This window comes from Haliotis cracherodii, unplaced genomic scaffold, assembly GCF_022045235.1.
Source record: "Haliotis cracherodii isolate W230 unplaced genomic scaffold, xgHalCrac1.p SCAF_16, whole genome shotgun sequence".
NCBI classification, from domain to species: domain Eukaryota; kingdom Metazoa; phylum Mollusca; class Gastropoda; order Lepetellida; family Haliotidae; genus Haliotis; species Haliotis cracherodii.
Window position 1 is genome coordinate 28,966,720 of NW_027266271.1, and position 21,884 is coordinate 28,988,603.

Sequence of the window (21,884 nt, forward strand, 5' to 3'; positions counted from 1 at the left end):
GGATATCTCAATTAGAAGGTTATAAGTTTTAGAATTCTTGCGTTTCTCAAACACACACTGATCAGCTGCCGAATTCGCCCCATTGTAGAAGACAGGGAGCATGAAGTGTATTCCGTCTTTGGAAGTAAAAGGAACAATTCTGTTATCCTTGCAGACACCAACGATGTGAAGATTAATGTCTGTTACAATTTTTATCCATGCTTCTTCTTGAATACTGCTACCACAGTGAGGGACAATCAGCACGATAAAATCCTCTTTCTCTTGAGGCCTAAATGTACTAGGACCGGAACTTGTTGGCACAGTCGGTGGCTTTGAGGAACGTGTTGGCAAAGTCGGTGGCTTTGAGGAACGTGTTAGCACAGTCGGTGGCTTTGGGGAACGTGTTGGCACAGTCGGTGGCTTTGAGGAACGTGTTGGCGCAGTCGGTGGCTTTGAAGAACGTGTTGGCACAGTCGGTGGCTTTGAGGAACGTGTTGGCACAGTCGGTGGCTTTGAGGAACGTGTTGGCACAGTCGGTGGCTTTGAGGAACGTGTTGGCACAGTCGGTGGCTTTGAGGAACGTGTTGGCACAGTCGGTGGCTTTGGGAAACGTGTTGGCACAGTCGGTTGCTGTGAGGAACGTGTTGGCGCAGTCGGTGGCTTTGGGGAACGTGTTGGCACAGTCGGTTTCTGTGAGGAACGTGTTGGCAAAGTCGGTGGCTTTGAAGAACGTGTTGGCAAAGTCGGTGGCTGTGAGGAACGTGTTGGCACAGTCGGTAGCTTTGGGGAACGTGTTGGCACAGTCGGTGGCTGTGAGGAACGTGTTGGCAAAGTCGGTGGCTTTGGGGAACGTGTTGGCACAGTCGGTGGCTGTGAGGAACGTGTTGGCACAGTCGGTGGCTTTGAGGAACGTGTTGGCACAGTCGGTTGCTGTGAGGAACGTGTTGGCGCAGTCAGTGGCTTTGGGGAACGTGTTGGCAAAGTCGGTGGCTGTGAGGAACGTGTTGGCACAGTCGGTTGCTTTGGGAAACGTGTTGGCACAGTCGGTTGCTGTGAGGAACGTGTTGGTGGAGTCGGTGGCTTTGAAGAACGTATTGGCACAGTCGGTGGCTTTGGGGAACGTGTTGGCACAGTCGGTGGCTTTGAAGAACGTGTTGGCGCAGTCGTTGGCTTTGAAGAACGTGTTGGCAAAGTCGGTGGCTTTGACGAATGTATTGGCGCAGTCTGTGGCTTTGAAGAACGTGTTGGCAAAGTCGGTGGCTTTGGGAAACGTGTTGGCACAGTCGGTTGCTGTGAGGAACGTGTTGGCAAAGTCGGTGGCTTTGGGGAACGTGTTGGCACAGTCGGTTGCTGTGAGGAACGTGTTGGCACAGTCGGTGGCTTTGGGGAACGTGTTGGCACAGTCGGTTGCTGTGAGGAACGTGTTGGCACAGTCGGTGGCTGTGAGGAACGTGTTGGCACAGTCGGTGGCTTTGAAGAACGTGTTGGCACAGTCGGTGGCTGTGAGGAACGCGTTGGCACAGTCGGTGGCTTTGGGGAACGTGTTGGCACAGTCGGTTGCTTTGAGGAACGTGTTGGCAAAGTCGGTGGCTTTGGGGAACGTGTTGGCACAGTCGGTTGCTGTGAGGAACGTGTTGGCACAGTCGGTGGCTTTGGGGAACGTGTTGGCACAGTCGGTGGCTGTGAGGAACGTGTTGGCACAGTCGGTGGCTTTGGGGAACGTGTTGGCACAGTCGGTTGCTTTGGGAAACGTGTTGGCACAGTCGGTTGCTGTGAGGAACGTGTTGGTGGAGTCGGTGGCTTTGAAGAACGTATTGGCACAGTCGGTGGCTTTGGGGAACGTGTTGGCACAGTCGGTGGCTTTGAAGAACGTGTTGGCGCAGTCGGTGGCTTTGAAGAACGTGTTGGCAAAGTCGGTGGCTTTGACGAATGTGTTGGCGCAGTCGGTGGCTTTGAAGAACGTGTTGGCAAAGTCGGTGGCTTTGGGGAACGTGTTGGCACAGTCGGTGGCTTTGGGGAACGTGTTGGCAAAGTCGGTGGCTTTGGGGAACGTGATGGCACAGTCGGTGGCTGTGAGGAATGTGTTGGCACAGTCGGTGGCTTTGGGGAACGTGTTGGCGCAGTTGGTGGCTTTGAGGAACGTGTTGGCACAGTCGGTGGCTGTGAGGAACGTGTTGGCGGAGTCCCTGGCTTTGAAGAACGTGTTGGCACAGTCGGTGGCTGTGAGGAATGTGTTGGCACAGTCGGTGGCTTTGGGGAACGTGTTGGCACAGTCGGTGGCTGTGAGGAACGTGTTGGCGGAGTCGGTGGCTTTGAAGAACGTGTTGGCGCAGTCGGTGGCTGTGGGGAACGTGTTGGCGCAGTCGGTGGCTTTGAAGAACGTGTTGGCGCAGTCGGTGGCTTTGAAGAACGTGTTGGCACAGTCGGTGGCTTTGAGGAACGTGTTGGCGCAGTCGGTGGCTTTGAAGAACGTGTTGGCAAAGTCGGTGGCTTTGAGGAACGTGTTGGCACAGTCGGTGGCTGTGGGGAACGTGTTGGCACAGTCGGTGGCTTTGGGGAACGTGTTGGCAAAGTCGGTGGCTTTGAGGAACGTGTTGGCACAGTCGGTGGCTTTGGGGAACGTGTTGGCACAGTCGGTGGCTGTGAAGAACGTGTTGGCGCAGTCGGTGGCTTTGAAGAACGTGTTGGCGCAGTCGGTGGCTTTGAAGAACGTGTTGACACAGTCGGTGGCTTTGAGGAACGTGTTGGCGCAGTCTGTGGCTTTGAAGAACGTGTTGGCACAGTCGGTGGCTGTGAGGAACGTGCTGGCACAGTCGGTGGCTTTGAGGAACGTGTTGGCACAGTCGGTGGCTTTGAGGAACGTGTTGGCACAGTCGGTGGCTTTGAGGAACGTGTTGGCAAAGTCGGTGGCTTTGAAGAACGTGTTGGCAGAGTCGGTGGCTGTGAAGAACGTGTTGGCAGAGTCGGTGGCTTTGAAGAACGTGTTGGCACAGTCGGTGGCTTTGAGGAACGTGTTGGCAGAGTCGGTGGCTTTGAAGAACGTGTTGGCAAAGTCGGTGGCTTTGAGGAACGTGTTGGCACAGTTGGTGGCTGTGAAGAACGTGTTGGCGCAGTCGGTGGCTTTGAAGAACGTGTTGGCGCAGTCGGTGGCTTTGAAGAACGTGTTGACACAGTCGGTGGCTTTGAGGAACGTGTTGGCGCAGTCTGTGGCTTTGAAGAACGTGTTGGCACAGTCGGTGGCTTTGAGGAACGTGCTGGCACAGTCGGTGGCTTTGAGGAACGTGTTGGCACAGTCTGTGGCTTTGAAGAACGTGTTGGCACAGTCGGTGGCTTTGAGGAACGTGTTGGCACAGTCGGTGGCTTTGAGGAACGTGTTGGCAAAGTCGGTGGCTTTGAAGAACGTGTTGGCAGAGTCGGTGGCTGTGAAGAACGTGTTGGCACAGTCGGTGGCTTTGAGGAACGTGTTGGCACAGTCGGTGGCTTTGAGGAACGTGTTGGCAAAGTCGGTGGCTTTGAAGAACGTGTTGGCAGAGTCGGTGGCTGTGAAGAACGTGTTGGCACAGTCGGTGGCTTTGAGGAACGTGTTGGCACAGTCGGTGGCTTTGAGGAACGTGTTGGCAAAGTCGGTGGCTTTGAAGAACGTGTTGGCACAGTCGGTGGCTTTGAGGAACGTGTTGACACAGTCGGTGGCTTTGAGGAACGTGTTGGCACAGTCGGTGGCTTTGAAGAACGTGTTGGCAAAGTCGGTGGCTTTGAGGAACGTGTTGGCACAGTCGGTTGCTTTGAGGAACGTGTTGGCACAGTCGGTGGCTTTGGGGATCGTGTTGGCAAAGTCGGTGGCTTTGAAGAACGTGTTGGCAGAGTCGGTGGCTGTGAAGAACGTGTTGGCACAGTCGGTGGCTTTGAAGAACGAGTTGGCACAGTCGGTGGCTTTGAATAATATTCATGGATCAGCCTTGCATCCGGTGAGGTTGACCCACGGGTCCCTGGATAAATTCTACCCGGCGTCATGGCAGTGGTAGTGTTCGTGAGTGGTTTTAAATCACATGTTATCTGAAACAGTGAATATCGGTGATCTGACCAGTAAACAGTCACAATCGCTCTATACCTCTGTATATCTGTACCTGGTACGGTGTAAGGGCCGGGAAAAGTGCACGGTAGGATTACACCTGTTGTTTGTATTGTTGCATAAAAAATATAATGGATGTTGTTGTGTCTGTCGTTGTAGTCTTCCTTGAACTTTCTAACTCCCTCGACACATCCAATCCACACCATTGACACATGGGGTTCGTCCGCGTCATATTTATTTCCAACTGTAACCACGCTTATGTCATCAGATGTAGAGCCGCAATCCGTATTCAGTCGCAGTCTCGTGTACCGAACATCGACATGGGTCGCCTGCTGTCAAAATAGTGTCATTAACCTGAGGCAACAAATGCGATTCAATTTAGCACTTAATACTTCTACATTTAAGTGTTTACATATATGCTGGAAATGGCATGACACATTGGACAGGTCACACTTGACAGGACATGAAATAGTGGACAGGACATGACATACTGGACAGGAGAACACGACACAGTAGACAGGACCTGAGACACTGGACAGGATATGACAGGATATGACAGGATATGACAGGATATGACAGGACAGGACAGGACATGACTCACAGGACAGATTGACATGGCGCATTAAACAGGACATGATACACTGGACATGACATGACACACTAGGGGCATTAGACAGAACATGACACATTGGACAAGACATGGCACACCAGACAGGACATGAACCGTGTTAACACGTGCACACTGCATAGGACATGATACAGTAGACAGGGCATGATAGGCCATGATACACTGTAAAGGACATGACGCACTAGTCAGGACATGACGCACTAGTCAGGACATGACGCACTAGTCAGGACATGACACACTAGGCAGGACATGACAGGAGATGACAGACCATGACATACTGGACTACACATGGCGCATTAGACAGGACATGACGCATTAGACAGGACATGACGCATTAGACAGGACATGACACACTGGACAAGACATGGCATACTGGACAGGCCATGACATACTTGACAGGACATGATAAACTGGACTGGACATGATACATTAGACAGGACATGACACACCAGACATGACATGTTATATTGGACAGGACAGGACAGGACAGGACACACTGGTCAGGCCATGACACATTAGACAGGACATGACACAATGGACAGGCCCTGATATACTGGACAGGACATGGCACACTAGACAGGACATGATAAACTGGACAGGACATGATACATTAGACAGGACATGACACACCAGACATGACATGTTATATTGGACAGGACAGGACACACTGGACAGGCCATGACACATTAGACAGGACATGACACAATGGACAGGCCCTGATATACTGGACAAGACATGGCACACTAGACAGGACATGATACACTGGACAGGACATGATATACTGGACAGGACATGATATTCTGGACAGGACAGGATATACTGGAAAGGACAGGACATACTGGACAGGACAGGATATACTGGACAGGACAGGACATACTGGACAGGACAGGACATACTGGACAGGACATGATATTCTGGACAGGACATGATATACCGGACAGGACAGGACCGGACATACTGGACAGGACATGATATACTGGATAGGACATGATATTCTGGACATGGCAGGACATACTGGACAGGACATGATATACTGGACAGGACAGGACATACTGAACAGAACATGATATACTGGACACGACATGATATACTGGACAGGACAGGACAGGACAGGACACATTAGACAGGACATACTACACTGGACAAGACATGGCACACTAGACAAGACATGGCACACTAGACAGGACAGGACAGGACAGGACATACTGGACATGACCTACTGGACATGACAGGATAAGCAATGACAAACTGGACATGAAATGACACACTAGACAGGACATGATACACAGGACATGATACACGTGACATGACACATTAGACATGGCATGGCGTATTAGACAGGATAGGACATACTGGACAGGACACGACAAACTGGACAGGACATGACACATTCCACTGGACAGGATATGACATAATGGACATGACATGAAACACTAGAGAGGGCATGGCATACTGGAAAAGACATGACACAGTAGAAACACCATAACACATTAGACAAGACAAACAGGACAGGCCCTGACATACTGGACAGGACAACCTGGACAGATGGACATGACGCATTAGACAGGACAAACAGGACAGGCCCTGACATACTGGACAGGACAACCTGGACAGATGGACATGACGCATTAGACAGGACATAACATACTTGTCAGGGCATGCCATACTAGACAGTACATGCCATACTAGACAGTACATGACATACAAGACAGTACATGACATATTGGACAGGGCAGGACATACTAGACAGGCCCTGACATACTGGACAGGACATGCCATACTAGACAGTACATGACATACTTGTCAGGATATGCCATACTAGACAGTACATGCCATACTAGACAGTACATGACATACTTGTCAGGGCATGCCATACTAGACAGTACATGCCATACTAGACAGTACATGACATACTAGACAGTACATGACATACAAGACAGTACATGCCATACTAGACATAACATGACACACTAGACAGTACATTATACACTAGAAATGACATTTTGGACAGGACATAGTGGAGAGGTCATGACATACTGGACAGGGCATGGCATACTGGACATGGCATACTGGACAGGGCATGATACACCAGACATAACAAGACTTATTAGACAGGACACATTCCACGGGACCCGTGAAGATTCAGCAACCCATGCTTGCCGTAAAAGGCGACTAACGGGATCGGGTGGTCAGGCTCGCTGACTTGGTTGATACGTGTCATCGGTCCCAATTGCGTGGATCGATGCTCATGACATTAATCACTGGATTGTCTGGTCCAGACTCGATTATTTACCGACCGCACACATGACATGACACACTGGACAGGACATGACACACTGGACATGACATGACACACTAGACAGGACATGACAAACTGGACAGACCATGATACACTAGACAGGACATGACACACTGGGCAGGGCATGACACACTGGACATGACATGACCCACTAAACAGGACATGACACACAAGACAGGGCATGACACACTGGACAGGGCATGACACACTGGACAGGGCATTACATTACTATGCTGGACATGACACACTGTACAGGACGTGACACACTGGTCAGGACATGACATACTGTACATGATGTCAAACTGGTCATGACATGACATGACAGATTGTACAGGATGTGACACATTGGTCAGGACATGACACACTGTACAGGAAGTGACACACTTTACAGGATGTGAACACTGTACAGGACATGACGCACTGTAAAGGATGTGACACACTCTACATGATGTGACACACTGGTCAGGACACGACATACTGTAAATGATGTGACACTGGACACTGGACATGATGTGACACACTTTACGGGACATGACACACTTTACAGGATGTGACACACTGTACAAGATGTGACACACTTTGCTGGACAGGACACTGTACAGGACGTGACACACTGGTCAGGACATGACACACTGTACATGATGTCAAACTGGACATGACATGACATGACATGACAGATTGTACAGGATGTGACATATGGTCAGGACATGACACACTGTACAGGAAGTGACACACTTTACAGTATGTGAAAACTGGTCAGGTCATGACATACTGTAAATGATGTGACACTGGACATGACATGGCATGAAAGACTGTACAGGATGTGACACATTGGTCAGGACATGACACACTGTACAGGACACACTGTACAGGACACACTTTACAGGATGTGAACACTGTACAGGACATGACACACTGGACATGGCATGACGCACTCTATATGATGTGACACACTGTACATGATGTGAACATTGTACAGGACATGGCACGACACACTAGAGAGGACATGACACACTGTACAGGATGTGTGACAGGACATGACACACTGTACAGGATGTGACACATTGGACATGACATGACACACTGTACTGGATGTGACACACTGTACAGGATGTGACACACTGTACAGGATGTGAGACTGGACATGACACACAGTACAGGACATGACACACTGGACATGACATGACACACTGTACAGGATGTGACGCACTGTACGGGACATGGTACTCTTTACGGGACATGACACACTGTACCGGAAGTGACACTGTATAGGGCATGACACACTGTACAGGAAGTGACACTGCACAGGAAGTGACAATGTACACAAAGTGACACTGTACAGGAAGTGACACACTGTACAGGACATGACACACTGGACAGGATGTGAGACTGGACATGGCACACTGCACAGGACATGACACACTGGACACTCTACATGACGCACTCTAAATGATGTGACACACTGTACAGGACATGACACACTGTACAGGATGTGAACAATGTACAGGACATGACACACTGTACAGGATGTGACACATTCTACATGATGTGACATTGTCCAGGACATGACACACTGGACAGGACATGCCACACTGGACAGGACATGCCACACTGTACAGGATGTGACACACTTTACAGGATGTGAACACTGTACAGGACAGGACATGACACACTGTACAGGATGTGACACACTTTACAGGATGTGAACACTGTACAGGACCTAACACACTGTACAGGATGTTAACACTGTACAGGATGTGACAAACTGCACAGGATGTGACAAACTGTACAGGATGTGAGACTGGACATGACACTTTGAACAGGACATGACACACTTTACGGGACATGACACACTGTACCGGAGCTGACACTGTATAGGGCATGACGCACTGTACAGGAAGTGACACTGTACAGGACATGACACACTGTACAGGATGTGACACATTGGACATGACATGACACAATGTACAGGATGTGAGACTGGACATGACACACTGTACATGACACACTGTACAGGATGTGAAACATTGGACATGACATGACACACTGTACATGATGTGACACACTGTACAGGATGGGAACACTGTCCAGGACATGACACACTGTACAGGATGTGACACACTTTACAGGATGTGAACACTGTACAGGACATGACACACTGTAAAGGATGTGACACACTCTACATGATGCGACACAATGGTCAGGACATGACATACTGTAAATGATGTGACACTGGACATGACATGACATGAAAGACAGGACATGACACACTGTACAGGACGTGAAACATTGGACATGACATGACACACTGAACATGATGTGACACACTGTACAGGATGTGAACACTGTACAGGACATGACACGACACACTAGAGAGGACATGACACACTGTACAGGATGTCAGACTGGACATGACACACAGTACAGGACATGACACACTGGACATGACATGACACACTGTACAGGATGTGACACTGTACAGGACATGAAGCACTGTACGGGACATGACACTCTTTACGGGACATGACACACTGTACCGGAAGTGACACTGTATACGGCATGACGCACTGTACAGGATGTGACACATTGGACATGACATGACACACTGCACAGGATGTGACACACTGTACAGAATGTGACACTGGACATGACACACTGGACATGACATGACACACTGTACAGGATGTGACACACTTAAAAGGATGTGACACTGTACAGGAAGCAACACACTGTACAGGAAGTGACACACTGTACAGGACATGACACACTGTACAGGATGTGAGACAGGTCATGACACACTGGACAGGATGTGACACATTGGACATGACATGACACACTGTACAGGATATGACACATTTTACAGGGTGTGACACACTGTACAGGAAATGACGAACTGTACAGAACATGACACACTGTAAAGGAAGTGACACATTGGACATGACATGACACACTCTACAGGACATGACACACTGTATAGGACATGGCACATTGTACATAATGTGACACACTGTTCATGATGTGAAGCACTCTACATGATGTGACACACTGTACAGAATGTGACACACTGTACAGGATGTGACACACTCTACATGATGTGACACTGTCCAAGACATGAAACACTGGGCAGGCAAGAGACACTGTACAGGACATGACACACTGTACAGGATGTGAACACTGTGCAGGATATGACGCACTGTACGGGACATGACGCACTGTACACGATAAGACACACTGTACAGAAAGTGACCCTGTACAGGACATGTGAACACTGGACAGGACATGACGCACTGTACAGAAAGTGACACTGTACAGGATGTGACACACTGGACAGGACATGACACACTGGACAGGACATGACACACTGTGCAGGACATGGGACATTGTACATAATGTGAGAGACTTGACAGGACATGACACACTGTCCAGGACATGACACACTGTCCAGGACATGACACACTGTACAGGTCATGACAAACTGTACAGGAAGTGACACTGTACAGGATGTGACACACGTAACAGGACATGACACACTGTACAGGACATCACACACTGTACAGGACATGGCACATTGTACATAATGTGACACAATGTACATGATGTGACGCACTCTACATGATGTGACACACTGTACAGAACGTGACACACTGTACAGAACATGACACACTGTACAGGATGTGAACACTGTACAGGACATGACACACTGTAGAGGATGAGACACATTCTACAGGACATGACACACTGTACAGGATGTGACACACTCTACATGATTGTGACACTGTCCAAGACATGACACACTGGACAGGCAAGAGACACTGTACAGGACATGACACACTGTACAGGATGTGACACACTGTACAGGACATGACACACTGTACAGGATGTGACACACTGTACAGGACATGACACACTGTACAAAACATGACACACTGTACAGGATGTGACACACTGTACAGGACGTGACATACTGTACAGGATGTGAACACTGGACAGGACATGGCGCACTTTACAGGATGTGAACACTGGACAGGACACGACACACTGTACAGGATGTGAACACTATACAGGACATGACACACTGTACAGGATGTGACACACTCTACATGATGTGACACTGTCCAGAACATGACACACTGGACAGGATGTGAACACTGTCCAGGACATGACACACTGTACAGGATATGACACTGGACAGGACATAAGGCACAGTACAGGATTTGACACTGGACATGACATGACATGACATGACAGACTGTACAGGACATGACACATTGGACATGACATCACACACTGGACAAGACATGACACACTGGAGTGAGTGAGTGAGTGAGTTGGGTTTAACGCCGCTTTTAACAGTATTCCAGTTATATCACGGCGGGTCAGCTTAATGTGGGAGGAAAGCCCGAAGTGATGTAGGTCTCAGACGTTTACCACTTCAGTGAAACCCACGAGCACGGTATGGTGCTGACAAACCTAGAAACATAATCGGGGCGAACCGGGATTCGAACCCACAATCATAGGTTTCTGGCGTGTCCAAGGGACGCAACTCTGCACAGCGAATCGCGGCGCCTTAGACGACTGGGCCACCCGTGCCCCCTGACACACTGGACAAGACATGAGACACTGTACAGGACATGAGACACTGTACAAGACATGAGACACTGTACAGGACATGAGACACTGTACAAGACATGAGACACTGTACAGGACATGAGACACTGTACAAGACATGAGACACTGTACAGGACATGAGGCACTGGACAAGACATGAGACACTGGACAAGACATGAGACACTGTACAGGACATGAGACACTGTACAAGACATGAGACACTGGACAAGACATGAGACACTGTACAGGACATGAGACACTGTACAGGACATCAGACACTGTACAGGACATGAGACAATGTACAGGACATGAGACAATGTACAAGACATGAGACACTGTACAAGATATGGCTAACTTGAGTCATGAACAATGTCACACGAACAGTCAAATGAAAACATGTCAGATTTGTTAAAAAAAAGATTTAACAGTATTTACATATGTATTTGTCCAGTTGATAAACATACTGTGTTTTCAAAGTAGAGCAACGTTGCCTGTAGATTCAACAGCGCTACATTCAATTTGGAACCGAATATGAAGAGTGGGGTTCATTGTGTTTTGATACATCTGATTGACCAATCAAAATCGAGCATTTTACAAAATCTATGGTTGAATTATGGTTTAACGCCCCACTCTGCAATATTCCAGCAATGTGACGCCTGTCTGTAAATAATCGAGTCTGGACCAGACAACCATGTAATAAACATCATGAGCTCTTCGAGTATTTACATAAAGACAGTACTGACCTACTCAGTATTGACAAAAATAATAGTTACACAACACAATATTTAAATAAACACAATATTCAAATAAACACAGTATTGACATAAGCATAGTATTGACATAAGCATAGTGTCGATTCAACATTTCTGTTTTCTTCAGTATCAAATTGATTGCTTTCTTGGAATAGTTTCAGAAATATATCTTAATAATTAAAAGGCAGACGGAAGTCACGCTTGATGCTTGTTTACACGTATGCGTCACAGTAAAGACAAGGATCCTAGACGATTGCGTAATGTTACCTTCTGATGGATAAAAATAAAACCACTATTAGATCTACCATTGAAGAAAAGTTTCGTATATTCTTCTTCCTGATTCTGAAGGTATCACATGCAAATTAATACTTGTTTGTGTCTTCTGGATTACACGTGCGCTTTATGACATCAATAGGTAGGTATACTTCAAACTTTTTTTGCGCCGCGTTGATCCTTTGGATCAAAGTTATCTTGTAAAGTAACAATTATTTTTCATATTTGTGTGTAGCCGACGCCCCTAAGAATCGATACAATGGTGGACCATGGATTTGTTTGGGCAGAATTTGGTGTTTTTCATTATCATTAAAGAATTCTTTATCATTATTCAAACTAATTCTCATTGCATATTGAGGTGAAAACATATTTAATGAAAATATCCATTTTATTATTTTGGTACCTAGGTCTGTTTTTGTCTTTTGTCAGGCCAGTGAACTATAACAGACAGATACAAGAGTTACTCCCTTTCATTCAGTTGACAGTCAATTCCCAACACCTATTAAAGTCATTTGCCCCGCAATGCGTGTATATTTTGATAAAGATTTCTTAATGAAACTTCTTTTTCAATTATAGATTCAATAGTTTTTTTCTCTTTATTGATCAGAAGGCAACATTATGCAATCGTCTGGGATCCCCGAAGCCTGATCAAGGCGACTCGATCATTGCGCCCCGGGGAATCCCCGTGACGTCATTAGGAAGTCTCGTTCAGACAGTTTCTGCGGTCCGATCCAGACTTGCTGCATACATTTGACAAACAAATCAGATAAGTCATGGCAGACTTATAAAGTCCTATACAAACTAAAGATAAGATACCCGTACTTACCAGGCCCAGGGAGACGATACAACTTGCAAGTAAGCCACAAGCTATGATCGGGCACGTCCACTGCGCCATTACGAGGCCACCTGTGTGTGTGTGCCCCCGTGCACGTGAAACACGTGGGTTGCTTGATGACATCACTGAATACACTAAATTGTACCCGCACTTGATCATGACTTAAGCCGCCTTCATTTCGTCGTCTTGGTCAGTCGTAGACAGTATCCATTATCAGACTTCTTCTCACAGACATAACATTGGTTAGACCTCTCGCGCGTCGAATCGTTGCTTTTCAAGCATGGCCAATTTAAAAAGATATTCAAGAACGCTGTAGGAGTTTTTAGCCCTGGGTAATCCATGTGCTTTACGTTCCATGAGACTTTCGCACGTGCACCCTCGTGACTGGCGTTACGATATGCATGTATACAGGGGGGCAAGTATCCGTTCATATAGAACTAACTCGAGCATATTTACCAGTCACATAAATATTTCTTTCCCTTGTTGATGGACTATTACGAGCAAACATTGCACTGATCAAGATAAGAGTAGTTTCCTTTCCACCTGTTCGTTTCATTGGACGAATATTTAGCTTCCAAGTCACACGTACATACAATGCAAAGAATAACATAAAATGTGCTGTTTACAACACATATTTCATGGTCCATAAACGGACGAACTATTAATTAGTTAATATTCAGTTGTTATTTTCACAAGAAGACTACATCGTCAGATTTCTTCACGGGATATGATAGGGGAAAACAAAATACACAGTGTGTATCGTGCACATCACATCTAGTCTAGGGAAAAGGTGTAATGCCCGGGTGCCTATGCCTGCTTAACATTGATTTGTTCTTTTCTGATGATGAAGTGGTTCATCCATTGTTTGCCTTATGATCAAGTGGTTCATCCATTGTTTGCCTGAGGATAAAGTAGTGCATCCATTGTTTTCCTGATGATGAGGGGCGGTCGGGTAGCCTAGTGGTTAAAACGTTCGCTCGTCACGCCGAAGACCCGGGTTCGATTCCCGACACGGGTACAATGTGTGAAGCCCATTTCTAGTGTCCCCCGCCGTGATATTGCTGGAATATTGCTAAAAGCGGCGTAAAACCATACTCACTCACTCACTCACCCTGATGATGAAGTGGTTTATCTGCTGTTTGCTGATGATGAAGTGGTTCATCCATTGTTTGCCTGATGATGAAGTGGTTCATCTGTTGTTTACCTGGCGATGAAGTGGTTCATCTATTGTTTGCCTCATGATGAAGCGGTTCATCTGTTGTTTGCCTCATGATGAAGCGGTTCATCTGTTGTTTGCCTCATGATGAAGCGGTTCATCTGTTGTTTGCCTGCTGATGAAGCGGTTCATCTGTTGTTTGCCTCATGATGAAGCGGTTAATCTGTTGTTTGCCTCATGATGAAGCGGTTCATCTGTTGTTTGTCTGATGATGAAGTGGTTCATCTGTTGTTTGATGATGAAGCGGTTCGTCTGTTGTTTGACTGATGATGAAGCGGTTCATCTGTTGTTTGCCTGATGATGAAGCGGTTCATCTGTTGTTTGTCTGATGATGAAGTGGTTCATCTGTTGTTTGCCTGATGATGAAGTGGTTCATCTGTTGTTTGACTGATGATGAAACGGTTCATCTGTTGTTTGCCTGATGATGAAGGGGTTCGTCTGTTGTTTGTCTGATGATCAAGTGGTTCATTCATTGTTTGTCTGATGATGAAGCGGTTCATCTGTTGTTTGCCTGATGATGAAGGGGTTCGTCTGTTGTTTGCCTAATGATCAAGTGGTTCATCTGCTGTTTGTCTGATGATGAAGTGGTTCATTCATTGTTTGTCTGATGATGAAGCGGTTCGTCTGTTGTTTGCCTAATGATCAATTGGTTCATCTATTGTTTGCCTGATGATGAAGCGGTTCGTCTGTTGTTTGCCTAATGATCAATTGGTTCATCTATTGTTTGTCTGATGATGAAGCGGTTCATCCATTGTTTGTCTGATGATCAAGTGGTTCATTCATTGTTTGCCTGATGATGAAGTGGTTCATTCATTGTTTGTCTGATGATGAAGTGGTTCATTCATTGTTTGTCTGATGATGAAGCTGTTCATCAATTGTTTGCCTGATGATGAAGCAGTTCATCCATTGTTTGTCTGATGATCAAGTGGTTCATTCATTGTTTGCCTGATGATCAAGTGGTTCATTCATTGTTTGTCTGATGATCAAGTGGTTCATTCATTGTTTGTCTGATGATGAAGTGGTTCATCTATTCTTTTCCCGATGAAGTCGTTCGTCTGTTGCTCGCCTGATGATAATATAGTTCATCCATTGTTTGACCGATATTTATGCAATTCATCAACGTTTGCCTTATAATGTAGTGATTTCGTGTATAAAACCGCGTTAAATTCCATTTGGAACAGCACACACTCCATGACGCCTAGCCCCACAGTTTGCTTAAACCTAGCTTGATACCCTTGTGTCGGCAACAGGGTGGTCAGGCCCGCTAACTTGGTTGATGCATGTTTTGTTGGGTTCGAGGTATTCATTGTCGTGTACCGTATTGACATTGAATGTACTGTTCCCGATTTTGAGTTATTTTGCAATTCACCGTTCCAAGTTGGTGTCAAAAGGACAATCCGATTGTGAAAAAATATATTAGTATTGTGTCACATGTGTATTTCGACACGGCGTATATATGGCATTACGGTTGTTTTAGAATACAAAATGAGACGGCCGTGTTCATCACAATCCATGTTCATCACTATCAATGTTCACCACAAGCCGTGTTCATCACAATCCGTGTTTATCAAAATCCATGTTCATCACAAGCCGTGTTCATCACAATCCATGTTCATCACTATCCATGTTTATCAAAATCCATGTTCATCACAAGCCGTGTTCATCACAAGCCGTGTTCATCACAATCCATGTTTATCACTATCCGTGTTCATCACAATCCGTGTTAATCACAATCCATGTTCATCACAATCCGTGTTCATCACAATCCATGTTCATCACTATCCGTGTTCATCACAATCCATGTTTGTCACAATCCGTGTTCATCACAATCCGTGTTCATCACAATCCATGTTCATCACAAACCATGTTTATCACTATCCGTGTTCATCACAATCCGTGTTCATCACAATCCATGTTCATCCCTATCCGTGTTCATCACAATCCATGTTTATCACTATCCGTGTTCATCACAATCCGTGTTTATCACAAGCCGTTGTGTCCCATGTTTTCAATGTCTCCGGTTCAACAGACATTTTACAGGGTGTCTTCAGCTATTGGCTTGTGGAGATATAAGATTGTCTTTTCTTACTTTAAAGTTTATTAAATAAGTGTAACAATATTAAAATCCGCAAGCTTTAGAAATAGAAGGTGAGGAAAACATGCCAAGTTCCTTCTCACGCTGTTCTGTTAACGATGTAAGGGAGACAACTCTATTCACTCTAAGTGTATATACCCTGCTCGACGTTGCTTTCAACATATCTCTCTATACTGATGGCCGCATGAAATATCTCGAGTATTGGATTTTGTCTGTTCTACTTATAACGAGAAAAGATTGAATTAAAACATTTTTGAGTTTGTCGCAAATAAAAGTTGCTGCTACTACTACTTTTACTATTACTGCTACTACTGTTACTGCTACTAACACCGCTACTGCTACTGCTACTGCTACTGCTACTGCTACTGCTACTGCTGCTGCTACTACTACTACTACTACTACTACTGCTACTACTACTGCTACTTCTAACATTGCTACTGCTACTACTACTGCCACTGCTACTACTGCTACTTATACTGCTACTGATGATGCTACTACCACTGCTACTGCGACTACTCCTGCTACTGCTACTGCTCCTGCTGATGCTGCTACTACTACTGCTGATGCTGCTACTACCACTAGTAGTGTAGTCAGTGGAAATATATCATTATGAAAACACGGTTCCCCGTTATCATTGTTATCATTGGGGTTTTAACGTCGCATTCAAGATAGGTGCATTTATATGGCAACGTGAATGCACGCGTGTGCGTGTGTTTAAGTTGTGTTTGTGAAAGAAAACTCTCAGCAAAAAAGGGTTATTTGTAAGTGTGTGCGCGCGCGCGTATGTGTGTGCGTATGTGTGTGTGTGTGTGTTCATAATGGTAAACAATATGTTTAAAGGTAATTCAGCAACTTTAACCCAAAGTTAAACATAACTATCTGGTTTGGAGTGATAATATCTGCAAAATGTCATTTGGCAGCTCGGAAGGTATACCGCTTATTGCTATATTATTGTGGGAAATTGAACCGGTTGGGTGCGTGCGTGAGTGCGTGAGTGCGTGTGGTACTAGTTGGTACTGCTTGTATTGCCACTATGAATACATCGATCTAACACAGAATACAATGGATTCGTTTGCACTACTTTATTGGACGTGGAAACACCATTGGATTTCCGCTCTTTCCAACGGTACTTCGGCACTTCTCTAAGTAGTGGGCAGACTATTTGGCAAATGTTTTAAAATATGCGGTGAAGAAAAATACACCCGTGCTTAACTGTTGGTAATGAGTACAAACTTTGAACATGTGGTATTATGTCTGACATAGTAACATATCGTTTCAGTTTAATCTTCACGAATTATCATAAGTATTGTTTTTTAGTTCGAGGAATGTTTATAAGTGGATTAACCCCGAACTAACTGACGGTCATAGATTGATTCAAACAGATCAAACACTGTCTCACTTTTTATCATTAATAACTACAAACAAACTAATGGCGGGTCTAGAATCTTAGAGAATATATAACTGATACAAGTCACTACCAACAACGTCCAAACCGTAGAGCAAATACCCCCTTTAAGTGTGTTAGTCTGGCCAGCCGATGCCAAGGAGTGCAACAGGAACGTCTTGACCATCTGCTGAAGCATATGAAAAACACTGTGGATTGATACCTCACCAATAAAAAATCCATAAACTGTATCACAACTATACCACTGCGATGCCATTGGAAGATTCGAACCCGTAATTTACGTGTTAGGGGATGTCGAAGTTGCTTTAAACTAAATAAGTGGTTACCTCCCTTGAACCGCAAGACACACATTGTAACAAAAAGTAACCAGCCGAAAAAAATGGAATACGGAAGGTACATCTGATCTGTGTGTGTTGTGCTTGATCGGGAAAATAGAAGGTGCCTTTACTCATTCAGATCTCCGTGTTTTGTGTCTGATCGGGAAAATAGAAGATGCCTTTACTCATTCAGATCTCCGTGTTCTGATATTGGTAGGGAATCTAGATGACATATTTACAGAATCAGCATTTCGTGTTTTTTGTGTTTGCTTGGGAATATGGAAGGCTGATTTATCAAATCAGATCCTCGTATTTTGTGCTTGGTAGGGAATATAGAAGGTACATTTACCGAATCAGATTCCCGTGTTTTATGCTTGGTAGGGAATATAGAAGGTACGTTTACCGAATCAGATTCCCGTGTTTTATGCTGGGTAGTGAATATAGAATACACATTTACCGAATCAGATTCCCGTGTTTTATGCTTGGTAGGGAACATAGAAGACACATTTACCGAATCAGATTCCCGTGTTTTATGCTTGGTAGTGAATATAGAAGGTACGTTTACCGAATCAGATTCCCGTATTTTATGCTTGGTAGGGAATATAGAAGACACATTTAGCAAATCAGATTCAAGTGTTTTATGCTTGGTAGTGAATATAGAAGACACATTTACCGAATCAGATTCCCGTGTTTTATGCTTGGTAGGGAATATAGAAGGTACGTTTACCGAACCAGATTCCCGTGTTTTATGCTTGGTAGTGAATATAGAAGGTACGTTTACCGAATCAGATTCAAGTGTTTTATGCTTGGTAGGGAATATAGAAGGTACGTTTACCGAATCAGATTCCCGTATTTTATGCTTGGTAGGGAATATAGAAGACACATTTAGCAAATCAGATTCCCGTGTTTTATGCTTGGTAGTGAATATAGAAGGTACGTTTACCGAATCAGATTCAAGTGTTTTATGCTTGGTAGTGAATATAGAAGACACATTTAGCAAATCAGATTCAACTGTTTTATGCTTGGTAGTGAATACAGAAGACACATTTACCGAATCAGATTCCCGTATTTTATGCTTGGTAGGGAATATAGAAGACACATTTACCGAATCAGATTCCCGTATTTTATGCTTGGTAGGGAATATAGAAGACACATTTACCGAATCAGATTCCCTTGTTTTATGCTTGGTAGTGAATATAGAAGGTACGTTTACCGAATCAGATTCCCGTGTTTTATGCTTGGTAGTGAATATAGAAGGCACATTTATCAAACCAGATACCCGTTTTTTTCTGCTTGATATGAATATAGAAGGCACATTGACCGAATCAGATACCCGAAGTTTTGTGGTTAATAGTGAATACAGAAGGCACATTTACCGAATCAGATCCACGTATTTTATGCTTGGTACGGAACATAGAAGACACATTTACCGAATCAGATTCCCGTGTTTTATGCTTGGTAGGGAATATAGAAGGTACGTTTACCGAATCAGATTCAAGTGTTTTATGCTTGGTAGGGAATATAGAAGGTACGTTTACCGAATCAGATTCCCGTATTTTATGCTTGGTAGGGAATATAGAAGACACATTTACCGAATCAGATTCCCGTGTTTTATGCTTGGTAGTGAATATAGAAGGTACGTTTACCGAATCAGATTCCCGTGTTTTATGCTTGGTAGGGAATATAGAAGGCACATTTATCAAACCAGATACCCGTTTTTTTCTGCTTGATATGAATATAGAAGGCACATTGACCGAATCAGATACCCGAAGTTTTGTGGTTAATAGTGAATACAGAAGGCACATTTACCGAATCAGATCCACGTATTTTATGCTTGGTACGGAACATAGAAGACACATTTACCGAATCAGATTCCCGTGTTTTATGCTTGGTAGTGAATATAGACGGTACGTTTACCGAATCAGATTCCCGTGTTTTATGCTTGGTAGGGAATATAGAAGGCACATTTACCAAACCAGATACCCTTTTTTTTCTGCTTGATATGAATATAGAAGGCACATTTACCAAATCAGATACCCGAAGTTTTGTGGTTGATAGTGAATACAGAAGGCACATTTACCAAATCAGATCTTCGTGTTTTATGCTTGGTAGTGAATATAGAAGGCAAATTTACCAAACCAGATACCCGGTTTTTTTCTGCTTGATATGAATATAGAAGGCACATTTACCAAATCAGATACCCGAAGTTTTGTGGTTAATAGTGAATACAGAAGGCACATTTACCGAATCAGATCCCCGTATTTACCGCTTGGGGATGGGGGGATATAGAAGGTACATTTGCAGAATGAGATCCCCATGTTTTGTGCTTGCTAATGAATATACAGCTGTAGAGGGCATATTTACTAAAAAAGATCCCCGTGTTGTGTGCTTTGTATGGAATCGAGATGATATGTTTACAGAATCAGGTCTTCGTGTTTTTGTGTTTGGTAGGGAACATAGAAGGTACTTATACCATTTACACCTGGTTCTTTGTGCCAGATGTTCCTGGCGTGTGGAACAGTTCGACCCGTCACCGTTGAAGCTTCATGTTGACATATAATTGTCAATCTATAACAATTTTGACTTTTACCGAGGTCAAAGCATGTATCCAATCTCTTAGACTAACATTTAGTCTATGAAATCTTATGTTACACAATATCTGTCTTGACTGAAAAAAAAAAAAAAATCCCTATGTGGAAGAGAGCTAGCTAGAGCAGGCTATACGGCTAGACATGCGTTTGTATGCGTTTCTAGATTTTGTGTTTCATAAAATAATTATATTCCACAGTCACGGTGCAGGACTACCAATCTCTGTCAACTAAGGTTCTTTTCACGGCGCCAAGAACGTCACAATGATGGTGGTTACTGTCAATAACGATCATTTGGTGCCGATCTGGTTCACACAGGATTTCGGGGAAATTAATGTAAACAATGTTGAACGAAATGCGGAACACACTTCACTATACAGACAACAACCATGTTCGTACATTTACCAAATCGGATCTTCGTGTTATGAGCTTGGTAGGGAATCTAGAAGATATATTTACCAAATCAGATCTTCGTGTTATGAGCTTGTTAGGGAATATAGAAGATATATTTACCTAATCAAATCCTCGTTTTGTGAGCCTGGTGGGGAATCTAGAAGGTACATTTACCAAATCAGGTCCTCGTGTTTTTGAGCTTGGTTGATGGAGAATCCATTGGTATAAATGATTACCCATCTGTTATTGCCAGCATCTTGAGAGTTGTTTGTACCACGTGAGAAACCCTTGTTTCTACATCTGTTGGTAAGAGTTTATTTGTTGTCAGTAATATTTAAGCAATATCAAGGCCCCCTGTAAATAATGGAACCTGGTCCAGACAAGCCAGTGATTGATCAGCGCCGTGCCACGCCGTGTGACGCGTACG

The 21,884-nt window shown here is 44.8% G+C and overlaps 1 protein-coding gene across 1 annotated transcript in view; it reads right to left on the minus strand.

The window, feature by feature from the left end:
- Positions 1-277: 277 nt before the first annotated feature.
- The window catches only part of LOC139463668 (pneumococcal serine-rich repeat protein-like), a 35,733-nt gene continuing 14,126 nt past the window's right edge, over positions 278-21,884 (minus strand). The window contains exons 2-5 of the mRNA XM_071244925.1: positions 6,201-6,282; positions 1,541-3,909; positions 1,131-1,479; positions 278-1,089 (exon numbers count right to left, since the gene is read on the minus strand). Of these exons, the coding sequence (XP_071101026.1) occupies positions 278-1,089; positions 1,131-1,479; positions 1,541-3,909; positions 6,201-6,282 (3,612 nt within the window). The remainder of the gene's footprint in view (positions 1,090-1,130; positions 1,480-1,540; positions 3,910-6,200; positions 6,283-21,884) is intronic.